This window comes from Dendrobium catenatum, unplaced genomic scaffold (genome assembly GCF_001605985.2).
Source record: "Dendrobium catenatum unplaced genomic scaffold, ASM160598v2 fragScaff_scaffold_853, whole genome shotgun sequence".
NCBI lineage: Eukaryota > Viridiplantae > Streptophyta > Magnoliopsida > Asparagales > Orchidaceae > Dendrobium > Dendrobium catenatum.
In genome coordinates this window covers 1701306-1717367 of record NW_021319315.1, presented here as the reverse complement: position 1 = coordinate 1717367, position 16062 = coordinate 1701306, and the positions used below count along the sequence as shown (strand labels likewise).

At 33.8% G+C, this 16062-nt stretch overlaps 1 protein-coding gene across 1 annotated transcript; it reads left to right on the top strand.

The window, feature by feature from the left end:
- The first annotated feature begins 1843 nt into the window (after nucleotides 1-1843).
- LOC110107995 (eukaryotic translation initiation factor NCBP) lies at nucleotides 1844-16062 on the top strand. The gene is made up of 6 exons (XM_020838476.2): nucleotides 1844-2203; nucleotides 8877-8972; nucleotides 9094-9198; nucleotides 9281-9358; nucleotides 15496-15615; nucleotides 15699-16062. Exons 1-6 carry the CDS (start codon nucleotides 2015-2017, stop codon nucleotides 15828-15830), a joined length of 720 nt encoding a protein of 239 aa, XP_020694135.1. The 5' UTR covers nucleotides 1844-2014; the 3' UTR covers nucleotides 15831-16062.

Here is a 16062-nt window from a genome sequence, read left to right as displayed (position 1 = left end):
CAGATATAGCTTTCAGCTAAAAAAAAAAAACTAAAAAACAGAGTAAAAAATGAAAGTGCATATGTAATATTAAAAATAAAGTAATGAAAATGCTACTACAAATAGACCTTTAAATTTAATATATAGTAAAAGTAGTGGTATTAATAAATGACCTGACTCAGTCGAATTAACTTGGATCTTTTGTTGACCTGTTTAATAAATGTGTCAGATTTGGGTTCGAATTTTCAATCTGTTTAGTAATATGTTGTGTTTATGTTGACCCATCAATTCAATATTGATTTAATTTTTTTGCCTTATTTTTTTATTTGTTTATATGATCTCTTTTAATTTTTTTATCAATTTATTTAACAAATTATAAACTTTTTTTAATCAAGTCGGGTCATTGGGGTCGAGCTAAGGTCATTCGGATTGCTAGTGGGACGGATTAAGGTCCAGCCATTTATTAAATGGTTCACATTCAAGTTAATCGGATTTTGGTCGGATCAAATCAGATCAGTTCCAAACCCGATTGTTAACTTATTTTAACACCCCTAATGAAAAGTGGAGCTCATTATCTCCTCTTTAGGCTTCATTTTGGAAGGCTTTTTAATTGCTTCTCAAAACAACTTTTTAGCCTAAAAATTAAATTTTTTATACTAAAAACTGTTCTAAAAAGTAATAAAAAAGCTGTCCCAAATTAAATCTTAGTTGTTTCTGGAGCACACTCATCAATTAAATTGAACATGAACATCTTAACATATGCAACACCTCAATCAATATGCCTTATCACAATCATCATAAATGCCATTGTTGATTTGAAAGTTCAATTAGGCTGTCGGGAAAATTACGCTGAACGAATCAAGAACACCAATTTAGGATAAAATCAGCCCAATGCTTAGCCAGAATGTACCACTAATAAGCAATAAGGTAATTGGAATGCACTATGGCATGATTGAAAATAAAAATCTTGACCCAATTAGAACTAATTGGAATGTAAACTAATATTGGGAATCAAGAGAAGACAAATTCTTTGATTCACTATGAATTCTCCTTGAGGTATATACTTATAATTCTTTGATATATAACTTTGTCAGTAAATCACCGCCGTTAGACCACCATCGTCAGAACTTTGACGCCGGACTATTATTGTCAGGCTGCAGTCACTTAGCAACAAACATCCAAAAAACTTTCAACTGTATATGCTTATTGCTCATGCTCCAAACTATTGTAATGTTGTAGTCTCCAAGTTAAATGACGAACAACTATTGTAACCGATACTCATATAGAGGAATTATTTTCAGCTGAATTAGGCCTCATTATTATTATTTTTACTTTTTCAGATTTTTTATGCTAAATTTTTGGTGAAACTTGCACTCTTTTCATTTATTTCTTTTGTATTTGATCTTCGTATAAAACTAAGAAGCAAAAATTCTTAAAAGGTGATTAGGATAAGGCACAAGTGTAGGACCCACAATTCTTTTCTCTCCACTTAAATAGTCGTGCCAAAGTTTATCCAAAGGCTTTAATGCTCAATCAGATTAGAATTATGGTTAGAATATTGTGATAGAATATTTAAATTATTATATATATATATATTAGATATATAAGTAGTATAATTTAATGTGCTATGGATGTAAATCTCGTATGTTTCATTAGAACTTTTGAATGTTGCAATATTTAAATGAACAAAAATTATATTAGGAAATTGTGATATAAATTATATTAGTAAAGACTAAAAAATTATTAAATAAATTTTAAATTAATATTATAGATAATATATATATATTTCATTCATTTTGAAATAACTTATTAAAAATTGAAAATTCATTCTGATATAATTTATTCAAGAATATCCTAACAACATTTTTACTCTAAATATTCAGCAAAACTAGGGGGCGAGTCTTCGCCGCCTCCACTTCGCAGCTATTCCGCGAAGAAAGCGTCCAATTTCCCAACGCTTAAATTCTCTCCTCCTTCCGGCACAAAACCATATCTTGCTTCCATAATCGCACAATCAGAAGCATATCAGCGACGAATGGACACTGCGGAGAAGAAGGAGATCGAGGCTAAGGCACCTTCAGTCCCATCGACGACGCCGCCGCCCCCACAACCTGCTGCTTCTCCGGCCCCTCCCGCGTCTGGCGGAGAAGTGGACGCCGACGGAGAGGCGGAAGAGCGTGAGCGGCAGGCTCGCGAACTCAAATCTGGTCTCCATCCCTTAAAGGTCCATCCCGCCCTTCTTATCCGTGGCTATTTATAATTTTATATCTTATTGTTTTTACCATTCGTTATTGGCATAAACTTTTCCACTTCTGTTCTTCATTTATGTTGCTTCCATTCTTAACCGAAAGGCGGTTAGGTTTAATTGGAATCGGTGAAACCTTGTGTGGCTGAAGACGATAGCTTTCGTTATTTTCTGATTTTCGGCTTGATGGGATCATTTGTTTGCTTAAAATTAGAAAAAAAAAGTTTTGAAAATTAATCTCTGCCAGAACATTTGAGATAGTAAAGAGATAGAGAGTTTAAAATCATAGTTTTGTTCGAAGATATAGTACATTAATAGATAAAAGATTAGTTAAAAAGGCATCAAAATTTTTATGATGAAAGCTTAGATAGGGGAAAACCATGAGGGTTGGCCCAGCTGAAATAATATCACTAGTGTTTGTCATTAGTCACAATAATATCCTTACCTATGATTGGAAAAAGGTTTTGATACAATATAACATATATAGGCTATACAATAATAAGAGTTAGTAATTTAGTATCAATAGCATGCAACAATCTTTTGAGGTAGGTGGTGGCATGCGTCGATGTTATTGGTGATAACAGACGACGAGTCAGCAGGCATTGAGGTACTCAAAGATTGTAGTTGGACGATGATAGTTGGAGGATCATAGGCCAGAGAATCATGATCGGGCGATGATGTTTAGTTGATCGTAGTCAGGTGACGGTGGTTTGATGAATGTGTAGTCGGGCGACAATGATAGTTAGAAGAATTGCTGTCCGATGAAGGTGGTTTGAAGGACCGTAATTAGACGAAAATGATCATAAGATAATTGTTGATCAACGGTGGTTGGAGGATTATAGTTGGACAACCGATGTCAGAGGACTATTGACAGGTGATGGTGTTCTTAGGACCATAGCCAGACAACGACGGTCAAAGAACCATAGTTTGGTGATTAGGGTGTGATGATGATAGTCAGGTGGTGCGATGACAATATTGATTGAGTGTTTTTTTTATGGTAGTGGGCGGGTGGTGTTTCGATAGCCACAGTCAGGGGGATGGCCCGAGAATGGTGAATGATGATGGTTAGATGGTATTTTAATGGCGATAGTTGACCATCGGTTTAATGACCATAGTCAGACGGTGGTCTGCTGATGACAGTTGGATGATGGTCTAATGTTGGTGGTTCGACGATGATGGTTAGATGGTGGCAGAACGGTGGAGCTCGAGTGGAGCTTCATGATTCGTAGAGCCTTTGAGCTCTCTTGAATCTTAAGCCTATGTCCAAGCTCCAAGAACCCTCGCCTCTTCATGTAGAAAGTGGAGGCTATTTATAGATTTTTGTGAGTGGGCATGCCCCGTAAATATTGCTAAAATTCGGAACATTTGATTGGATGTCTCATATTGATCCCTCGATCATAGGTCATTATTTCAACATTTTAGCATCTCAATGATGTCATAATTAAACGATATTGAGTTTGTTGTATTTATCTTGTTGAGATACTCAATTAAACTATAAGCATGTAAGATTTAGGGGTTGTTTGATCATCTAATTAATTTTATGAAGTTTTCAATTATGCTTCGAGTGCTCGATTTGAGCTCATTTGGACTTTGGATTGAACCACTTTTGATGTATTTGATTTTGTCTAATCGAGATGTTTAGTTCGATAAGAAGTGTGTTGATATTGGAGTTTGGATGGTTTTGAATTTAATCGCTAAAGTTTATGTTCTTCTTTGACGTTAGGTGGCCAATATTAAGTTTATTATTTGATGTGATGACAATTGTTTAATTTGAACTTATGTTCTTCTTTGACGACACTATTAGCTAAATGGTTTATTTTTTATTTAACATTTTCTTAGAAGATTTGGATTTTATTTTATTAGGGTTATTTTTTGCTTTGTTTTTTTTATTAGAACTTATTTTCTTCTAGCTGGATTGTTCCTTTATCTCCTTGTAAACCTAGTACTCTCTCACTATAAATAATGACCCATAGGTTATGCTAAATCATTGATTGGTTGTATAAAGCATTGGTTGCTATTATTTTTCGTATTGCTCTCTCACCTTCATGCCTATCTTTTTCATATCAAATTGTTCTGTACTAAAGAGTAACATTCATTGCATGATTCTCACTTAGAAAACCCAATAAAGGCTAACGTCCCCTTGTTATCCTATTTACTATTTAATTGTGATTGGGAGTGTTCCGTCAATTATTGAGTGTTTTTTGTGTTTAGAAGTAAGGGCCTCCTACATCTTTTGCTTACCACTATGAAACTAATACAAATCAATTTTGCACATATCCTGAAATATTTTATGAATAAATCATTGGTTTTATAATCATATATTAGCAAAATTGTTTGTTTAATTTGCATTTTCATTATGATTTTTTAGCTTCCTGATTAGTTGCATTGTTATCAATTTGTTTCAAAGATTTTTGTATAATATATACCTTTTGGTCACCATGACATTTACTTCACTTAGGGTCAATATACGAATTTAGTATTTTTGTATCGAGTAATGAGTCAAAACATTAACACAATGTATTAAATGATTCATGTAATGAGTGTTGGATTTGGTTTATGTTAAGAAAGGTAGAGGTAGACCTAAAGAGACTTTGTTAGAAATATTAGAAATGGCTTTTCTTATTAGATTTAAATGAGAATGTGACTCTTAACAGGACACAATGGAGAAAAAAGATTCATATTGTTGACCCACATAGTGGGATAAAGGCTTGATGTTATTTGTTTGTTGTTGTTGTTATAAGCCAAAGTGGTCGACAATCTTAAACATTATAGGTTAGCTTATGATATGCGCATAGAAACCCTTGGCAATAATTAGTCATATTATTGGTTTATTTGATTAGATATCTTGCCAAGTCTAATCATCATGAAACTCACTTGAAATTCAAATGGACTTGCGATATCCTTTCACATCTATTTTATAATTCTCATACTTTGGGTCAAGAACAAGTTGCTCAATAGACTCAATCTATTACTAGAGCAGGCCCCATAATACTTATGGAACCAACTATAGCTCCACATGTGATTGAGGTGCACTTCTTGGACAAAATAACATTATTAAGAATGACTAAGGACTTAGAGTTTACCAAGGATGTAATCTTGGCAAAATTCTATGAACACTTACAATCATCTCTATAATAGTAACAAGAATAAAGGCTACCCAAGGAACCCCAAACACATGTTGTTACTCTTGACGAAGAGAAATACCTAAAATAAGACATTCTTGAACACTACCTCTTAATTACAAACATAAAAATATGGTTGAGGTTAAAGCTCATAATTGGAATGTAAAGCGAAATCCAAATGCTTCTTTAGCTTGGTTCTCTGAGATGGAGTTTTTCACCTGGATCTCATGCATAATTGCTAATGTTTTTGATTCATGATAATTAAACTAGTAGAATCTGCCATAAGATTTGGTAAGTAGGAGTGTAAATTTGGGTTAATGAGTCGCTAGTTTTGAATATATACTCAAACTATATCAATTCAAACTTAACTCGCTGAACGAAGATGATGTTATAAATCGTGTCAGGTTAGTTTCAAACATAGTCAAAATGAATAAGATTACTTATCTTTGACACGGACGCTCCAAAAAAATAGAGATATTTTTAATAAAAAATAAAAAAAGACAAATCAAAATAGGTTGTCATTATTTGGGATTGACCCGAATCCCCTACACAACCCCAACCTAACCTAATTTTCTGGTTTATTTAAGCAAACCCAAACTCTTCTAGAATCTTATTCTGGTTGACTCAAATTTGAAATTTTCTTATTGGGTTTGAGTTGTTTTTTTTTGTTTCATGTCCAGATTGATAATCCTATTAGTGAGGAACTGAAATTAAACTAGATTGCTAAGTTGAACCCCCTAATTCCAACTAAGGTGAAATGAAGCATCGACTTCAACAAAAAATATATTCTTATATATTATAGGAGGAAGCTGGTTGAGCAATTTATGAATCTTAAATAGGGTGCTTAGACCATCACTAAATACTTGAAGTTTAAGGTGCTCGTTGTTCATTGTCTCCCTAAAGAACCTTTGATAGTTATATCTAAATTTATTAGTGGATTGAAACTTGAGTTACTTAGAAAAGTCAATTTGTATGCTTTAGAACCCTTTAATGATGCACATTGGTAGGCAATATGAATTTAGGGACATCAATGTTATCCCATTACTAAGATTGCTGGCAATCTCATCAACACAATGAAAGTTAATTTCTCAAAACCTAATAACAATCGTACTCCTCATTTCTAATCTTACACTTCTCATGCCTACAAACTTAGGCATGGACAAAGCTATTACAAGTTATGAGATAGGGAATCCTTCAACTTACAACACAATAATGAAATTGCTTCAAATGTTTCCAAAAGGGGTCATATGCCATATCAATGCAATCATAAGGTGTTCTTGATGTATTAAGATCATGGTATGCCCTCTTTAGATGATGAATACATTAAGCATAGAAGTTGATACCAATAATCAGAATTCATCTTGGAGATAAGTTAAAAATGACTTTCAAGCCACTGATGATCTATATATATGATGGTTAGTGATGCCTTAACCAACATGTGTAGTTCATTATGAGGACTATGAATTAAGTTCTATGAACATTAACTGATAAGTTTTTTATTATATCCTCATTAAAATAGTACATCATAACTTTCTACATCTTATTTAGATGCACTTTGATAAGCAATATTATTTATTAACTTAAACTAATATGCTTTTCTCCAATCATAAGCTATATTTCTTATATGTGGTTTCCTCTAAAGGATCGGAGGTTGATCCACAACATTTATGGTATTTAATGAGTGGCACTAGCTTCAATTCATTTATGATGTCTGAAGTTTTTTTTTGGTTTGATCACTTTCTAGCATTGTTTTATCGAAGGTGTCAGCTCCATTATTATCACTTTGATAAGCATCCTAAAACATGAGAAATTCAATTGTGGTGTTATCACACCTAAAGCTGTTGACTTTATCAAAATTATAATGGGGACTCCCTCGTGTTTAAGCTTCCTGATTTTATAAAATATGTTTGAAATATTATATGATACTTCAGAAATAGGAATTGGTGATTTTTTAGGTTAGGAAAATGATCTCGTTGCATCATTCAATGAGTGGTCAATTATGCTAAGCAAAAGTATACTTATGGCAAGGAATTTTATGTTGTTGCCATGCTCGACGGCATTGACATCATTATCTTCTTCACTAAAAGTTTGTCTTGTATTCTTACCACCAAACTTTTTGATAGGGTAATCCTAGAAAAAGTTGAGTGCCTGTCATGCAAAATGGGTTGCATATGTATAGAAATGTTTTTTTTCATATTGTGGAAGCTGTTAAGCAAACTCCGGGCTTATATATTTCTCCACCTATTCCTAATGTGCCATGTCACAACAACGTATATTTTATTTTAGGATTACCTTGCATGTCAATGTTGTCACTGAAAGATCATCCTTTTAAAATGGCGCATAAGTGACAAACTAGAAAGTCTATAACTCTCATATCGTTATCCGTGCATGCATATTTTGATTATGCTGTGTCATTTGCTAAGCACTTGCATAATTTGCATTTTGATATTAAAGCACAAATTAGTTTGTAAAAAAGTATAAATATATTGAGAATGCTCATTGAATATCATAAGAATATATTGAATGTGATTGTGTTAGCTTATAATTGATCTGAATATTTCCTGCATAATTATTTAAGAAACTCTAACTCGACTCTCACACCGCTACAAAATATTTAGAAAATTTGGACCAAATGCATATTTTTTTTATTTGCTAGCCAACATGAATATTAGGTTGACTTTCTATATCGATGATCTAATAACATAAGGAGGTACTTTTGAACCTTCAAGATCTCCTGCATCATCTCTTTATCCTGCCAGCACTACTGCTTCTAGTTTTGCCTTTAGGTCACTAGCCAGCCCAAATTGTTGAGCATGTTATGTGATATGAGGTTATACTGGATTCTTTAGGTGGACAACATTATTTTATCTAATGGAGAGAGTATCCACCATTAGATGACTAGTGGGTTACTTGTGATGTGCTTCAATGCATCTCCCTCGACCTTCTAGATGAATACCTTTAGCTTAACTTTCCAATGGAGAATTCTTCACACCCTAAGGGAGTTGATGGTGATTGCTCGATCCACTTTTGTTCAATGTTAACAACATGATTAGTACAATAGTTCTTATTTAGCACATTTGAATTTTGGGAAAATTTGGATTATGTTTTATTAAGGTTATTTCTTGCTTTGTTATTTTTTATTAGGACTTATTTTCTTGCAATTGAGTGGTTGTTTTATTTGCTTGTCCTCCCTTCATAAATTGCGACATATACGGTTAGGTTAAATAATTAATTGGCCTGTTGAAGTTATTGACTGCTATTGTTTCTTGTATCTCTCTCTCCCCATATGTTTTCTTGTATCTATTTGTTCTTTGTTAGTATGGTTCCTTTTTGGTTTATATAACTTCAATTGATTTTTTTCTCCTTTTGGAATACTATTGTTTCCTTGAGGTATTAAAACCATTTTGAATTTCATGAAAATATTCCATATTTTATGTCATAAACCTTATTCCTTCTTCTTAAAGTTTTTAATTTATCTAAATCTCTTATGCCTAACACATCTTATATATTTCCTTCTCTTTTTTTTTTAGCATAAATTTGTGTTTTGGTATACTCGTCGAACACCGGGGGTACGATCTCAGACTTCATATGAGGAAAATATAAAGAAGATTATTGAATTCAGCACGGTATGCTTGTACGAGAGCACTGTTGACAGTGCCATTAGTTAATCATCATTCTGTTATTACAAGGACATAAGTGACTAATAGAAGTTTATGGGGACATGCCTTGGGTCATTTCTTGATGTAGGTTGAAGGCTTCTGGGTCTGTTATTGCCATTTGGCTCGCCCTTCAACTCTACCTAGTCCAACAGATCTGCACCTGTTCAAAGAGGGAATTAGACCCCTATGGGAGGTATGTGGAAGACGGTGCTACAAATGTGCTTTTAGTGGTAGCAATGTATCCACTGCTTGCCTTAATTCTCTTTTCCTGTCAGGATTCTGCAAACTGCAATGGTGGAAAGTGGATAATACGTTTCAAAAAGGTTGTTTCAGGACGATTTTGGGAAGACTTGGTAAGTAAAATGCAATTTTTGTGGTATATTACTTTGTTTCGAGTTCTGTGGCACTTCTAGCTGATTTTGTTGCCATAGTTACTGAGTATTTTGCATTTAATTCCACTAAGAATTGAAGATAATTTCATAGATAATGCAAAATGATGTTTAATATGCAATTCATTTTTATTTGATCAATCAATATTGCTTGACATTTAGTGGCTTCTCAGATGATGATAATATCGAATTTAATCATTGAATGCTCGTGATCAAGTTCTCTAAAAAAACCCTTTAAGTTTCATGAATTGAGGATAAAAAAAAAGTTGCAAATTTTTTTTTATAAATTTTGCATGGGACAGAAGCTATGACATTTAATTTCGTCTTTCGAGGCTCCGGAAAAATCTATATAGCTGGCATCATCACAAATTTATGGTGCTGCTCACGAGCTACGGTCCGGGAATTAAGAGCAACGGAAGGATAGCTATTGATTGCTTTAGGGAATCAGAAGGCCCTGAAGTAGGGGTGTGCTAGGCAAATCAACGAGTAATAGGAAGAATAGAATTGGAAGCGGGAGACACACTTAACAATGGAGTAGCGTGAATAGAGGCCGTAGCAGTGAACAAGTGAAGCCAACAATTGGAGCAGCGAAAAATAGAAGTTGTCAACACAGAAATCGATAGCGAGAGGCAGCATGTAGCAGGATAAGGAATTATCAAAATTGAACAAACTATTGTAAAAATAGAGATACTGGTCAGAAACATAATTTTTTTTTTTGCTTATAAGGCTTATTAAACTTAACAATTGTTGAATTGAATATGATATCTAAACTTGTTGAATTTGAAATTCCATTAGCTGACTTAAAACCTTACAAATAATAAAATCAATACCTATCAAATAATAATAGGTCTATCAATTGATATGCCTTGTCAATATGTTGTGTTCGTGCATTGCTTAAATATGCCTATCAATGTCCATCAATATATGCTATGCCATGTTGTATCAGTATCGGTGATGTTCTATCAATTTTCCTTCAATTCTAACTATCAATCTATTTATGTGCTATCATGTAAATGAAATCATAAATTCGATTGTGAATAACATGTCAAGACATCCAGCTAGTTACATGATGTTTTCTTGTGTGTTATCTTGGGTTAATGTCAGGTGTCAAGTGTTGATGTCAGGTGATTATCTTGTATATGTGTTGTCACTCCTGCTTGTTTTCATATCTTGCCCCCTTATAACTCCTTATCTTGTATCTTGAATATTTAATTTTGCATTGGGATTACACCATAATTCATAATTTAAAGAAAAGTTCGTCAGCCCACCCTTCTATACATGATATCTTGCTTTAGCCAACTTGAATTATTTTACAATTAACCAGCCTTTCTTGCTTGTATATGAATGTCGCATGCATCATGTATCAATAATATCTTTTTCACCTATGAATATAATGATATATGAAAATACAGAAAAATATACAAAATATATAATATCTTCATAAATTCATAATTATCATTTTACATTGTGAAATTCGGAAATATATCAGTCAAAACACTCATATTAACGATATTTATCACATAACAAAAGCTATGTGGTAAAAGTTTGCTAACAAAAAAGATATTGCAACTTTCGTAAGTTTTGACCAAATTAAAATGCATAAAACCCAAAATACACAAAATCATTGAAATTAGATGTAAAATAATGATAGCTTACAATGATACAAGTAAATTTCACAACTGGACAGACCAACAAAATCGGGTCTACAACCCCAAACTTAGAATTTCTTTTCTTCTCCCTCTCTTTTCTTCTCATATTTTTTCTAGCTTTCTATTAAATGAAATGAATTGGAAAAAGGCTTTAATGGATTTGTGAGTGGATTAGGATATTTTGAAATAAAATAATATAAATGTTACAAAGATCATTATGCAATTTGTTTAAATTTTAATGTAAAATTCATATAAATCATTTTATATCTTCAAATCTGGGGCTCAAAACATTATAGAAAAAATATTCATAAAATAACATGTTTAAAAAATTCTTGTGAAATCAATTTGCAAAATGGACAACTAACGGTCCAAAAAATCTCACTTGTATTGACATGTATTAATTTTCCTCAGTATCCCTAAAATTAGGAAAAAATTAATCTAAATAAAACACAATAATATCATAACTAAGACGATTTTTAAATTGAACTTGTAATTATTCATAAAATATTATTTGATTGAGCCAAAATATGGGATGTTACACTTTTGCTCTTCCTTCTTTTAATTTACTTGCTTCCTTGATGGTTGTTAGGCTTATCTTCTAGGTTTGGGTGGAGAGAGAGTTGTAGGGTTTGAAATTAGCTAGGGTAGGAGAAGGCATTGTGGCGTACTAGTAGAGAGGGGGAGTAAAGCTCTTGAGGGAAACTTGAATTTAATTTTTTGTTGATTGAAAAAGACTTAATACATGGGGCTATTTATAGCCATCTAATGATAACCTAAGGGATCAAGCTAAAAAGCTAAATTATAAGATATATAATATGAACTAATCATTTAGAATCATTGATAAAAGCTGAATGAAACTTGAATTGAATTTCTTGAAGATCGATAAAGACTTAATACGGGTGTATTTGTAGCTATCTAATGATAACCTAAGAGGTCAACATAAAAGCTAAATGATGAGCTAATAGTATATGGTATGGACTAATAATCTATATTAATACTAGATAAGTTTGTAGATAACACATTCCCTTAGCTTGATAACTTATACAATTTACTTGTGCTCTCTCCTCTTGATTGATTTTTCACTCGTGCTCTGTCCTCTTGATGTTGTCAACCCCATTTTCTCTCGGCCTTACGAATTCTTATCTATTTATCTTTAATTTTTGATTGACCCCTTTCTTCTAGGCGAGAAAGTTTTGACTTTGTAATCATCCTCATATCTATTGAAGATTCCCCAAGCCTTCCGGAAGGATTTTTGGACCTTAGTAAACGTTCTTATAATGTTTTGACAGTTCTTTTGCAAGGTTCCTTTGGTTTTTTGGAAAGTTTCATAAACTTGTTTAGGAGTGTTCTAGTAGCTTGCCCAAGACTTTTCGATTGCATTTTGAATGACTTAATTTTATTCATGAATCTCTTGGATCATAGATGTCAAAATCAATGTTTGAAATCCCATACCCTCCTACCTAAGCGTGAAAAAAAAAGCTCATTTGTTTGAAGATTGCAACCAATTGGAAAAGATGTAGGAATCAAAATCTTCCTTTTGTTCACCAATAAAAGACATACTTCTTGCATCAATCATGCAATCAAATGAGTAGTAGTGCAAATATGAAGCTGTGCAGGTTTCTTGAGGAAAGCAATATGAACGTAGGAAGCGAAAGAGAGCAAAGGCAAAGGTAAAAAGATAGAGGCTTTTCCATTTTTTTCTTCTTTCCAAGAGCAGTAGTCGCACCTCTTACACACATCGTCATTGAAAGTTTGCAATCAGATATATCAAAGCCATTTTTCACGTTTCCGCACAATGGAAAAAAAAAAAAAAACCCCATGCCTGAGATCCCCCTTCTCAAATTCTTTCATCTCTTGCTTGCATCTGATTGAAACAGAATCATATATCAAAAATATTCCTTTAGCCACTAAGTGACTAAATGAAGAGATAGACAATCAAAACAAAAGGAAGATTAAAAAGATTCAGTTGTGCATTTGTAGAGGAAAATGAATATGGTTTTAGGAAGTAATGGAGAAAGAGCAAGGTGGAGAAAAAATAAAGAGGCCATTTGGGACCACTTTTATTTTTTGTTTCTTTTTATTTTTTATTTTCTTTTTATTTTTATTATATTTTGACATGAAAAAAATATGTTTGATATATAAAAAAACACATTAATTTTGTTTATTTGTGTGGTGGAGGTGATGAACAGCAGTACTCAGTGGTGGTTGCTGGTGGTGACATGCTATATAGTGTTGGTTGTGACAACCACCAGTGTTGATTATTTTTAAAAATATTTAAAACACTTAAAATTTATTTTGAGTATTTTTAAAAACAACTTGATTTGTTTTTAAAGATAAAAAATAAAATAATTAAAAGCACACGAAAAAACATGTTTTTTATAAACAAAAATAAAAATAGAAGAGAAAATTGATCCTAAAAAGGCTGGATGACTTTCCCAAAAAAACCCCATATTAACCTGGAAGTGACTTGTCCGTCCCACTTCCTTATGGTCGCAGTCTGTGCGATTCAGATTCCGCTCGTCAGTCGTCCCATCTGTCATCTGCTGATCAGTCCGTCATAGTTCGCAGACCATTCCTTTGTACTCGCTCCGCGCCCGTAAGGCCGCAAGCAAACCAAGGTTGCTCACTCCGTAGTCTGTACTCTGGTACAGAGCCATGGAGCACCAACATGACGCACCTCCCCCCTCCCCTCGCATGCTCACAACTCGCCTACTTGCGCGTTCGCTAGGCTCGTCCACACTAGCCCGTGCAGTAGCCCACTTGCCTTCATGTGTGCGCTCGCCAATCTCACTCGTGTAGTTGCCTGGGTTAACGGTTTGGGTCGGGTCAACCCGAGTTAGGGTCGGGTCCAAGTCTAGATTTTCTATCCGTTTGCCTAATCCGGTCGGATTCGGGTTCGGGTTCAATCAGTTGAAGGCGGGTCAATTTCACTTGAACCTGACCAAAAAACTCATTTTGAAAACCCTATATGACTAGATTGTTTTTTCTCTCGTGCTATATTTTCACTCTATTTTGTTGTTATGTACTCATCCATGGGGAACCTTTTAACAGCTCAAACTTTTAATTATCAAGATATTGTCCGTTTTAGTCTAAAGGTCTCAAGGTTTTGTCCTGTAAGTGTAACTTCCCAAGAGGCTACCTATCCCAGGATTTCTCCGGGATAAGCATGCTTAACTGCAGAGTTTCTTAAATGAAATTTCAACCATTACGTCAAAATGCGCATCGATTGTTTAAGAGTTTAGCTTTTTTTACTTAACGGATTTTATAATCTCCCCCACTTAAGTAACCGACGTCCTTGTTAGTATCCTTATCCCAGAATCATCCACTGGATAGATATGATTCTAGAGGTGACCCTTACATGTTCAAGTGGTGACTCCCGCTACATAGTACTTTATACCATATAGAATTTAAGAAGTGGCTCCCATGGTGTAGCATTTTTTCTTGAATGACTCTTAGTTCCTATCTTCCGGCTGATATATTGCTCTTATACCATTTTTAACAGCCCAAACTCTTAATTATCGAGATATTATTTGCTTTGACGTAAAGGCCTTACAATTTTTTCTTATTGGTGTAACTTCTTAGGAGGTTACCCATCTCAGGATTTTCGGATCAGCGCACTTAATTGCAAAAAAATTTAGTGAAATACTAACCATTACACAAAAGGTGCCTCGATTGTTTAAGAATTCAACTTCTTTTACTTAAGAAATTTTACAAACCTTGAATCTTAAAATAAATGAAGGAATTTATTGAATAGGAAAAAAAAAACCATTTACATTAGGTAATTATGAAGTATGTTAGGGGCCAGGAAAAAGTTTTACCCTTTTAACGCTTTTGATTAGGGGTGTAAAAAATTGACCCAACCCGCTAACTTGACCCGATCGGGTTGGGTTTTCCGACCCGTTGTTAAATGGGTCGGGTTGGGTTCAAATTGACCCGCGAACCCTTTATTTACTCGAAAATAAGTCTTTTAACATATTTTTTTTCACGTGTGGATTTAATCTTATTATTTTTATCAAATATTATAAATTTAATAGTTACTAAGTTATAATTTTTTTGAAACCAAAAAGGGTTAATGGGTCGGGTTCGAGTCATACAGGTTGCTAGCGTGTTGGGTTTGTGTTGGTATTTTTTACCCGTTTATTAAGTGAGTCGGGTTGGAGTTGACTAGATTCGCATTAGGTTACTTTCGGGTCAAACCTGAACCCATCCCATCGATCCATTTTGACACCCTACTTTTGATGTAGTAATGTAAGATTACAGTTAAATTAAAATTTGTTGTGTATTGATATTGACCATGACCATCTTTTCTAGCTAATACTATTCAAGAATGAAGAGAGTTTGTATGCTTGGATTAATAGGAGTGGAAACTTTTCCTGGTTCTATGATGTTTTCATTCTCTTGAAATATATAATTATCATATAATTTTTGTATCCTTGTTGCATCTCCTGGTAGGTTCTTGCATTGATTGGCGATCAGCTAGATTATGGCGAGAACATATGTGGTGCTGTTCTCAGCATTAGATTCAATGAGGATATCCTAAGTGTTTGGAATCGCAATGCATCAGATCACCAGGTCAAGAATCCTTCATACTTCATATTTTTAATAAATATAGAAGTTTTCTTTTACTGCTAACAACTTTCTTTTTAATACTCCAGGCTGTGATGGCCTTAAGGGACTCAATCAAGCGGCACCTAAAGCTTCCGCCAAGCTATGTTATGGAGTACAAACCTCATGACGCATCTCTGCGCGACAACTCCTCTTACAGGAACACTTGGTTGAGAGGCTAGGCAAGTCTGTTTCTAGTTTAATGTTCAACAATGTGGATTTCTGGTTTATTAACTTTAGCATCTGGACTGGTTCGTTAGTTTTTTCCGTGAAAACTTTAGTTAGAATTTGGGAGAGAGAGAGAGAGAGAGAGAGGAACATGCACACAAGTTATTTGCATTTATATTTCTGATCTTTGACCAAGAATCTGGAGTGTTATTTGTGTTTAATTTTTCAGAAAGGTTTGTTCTATCA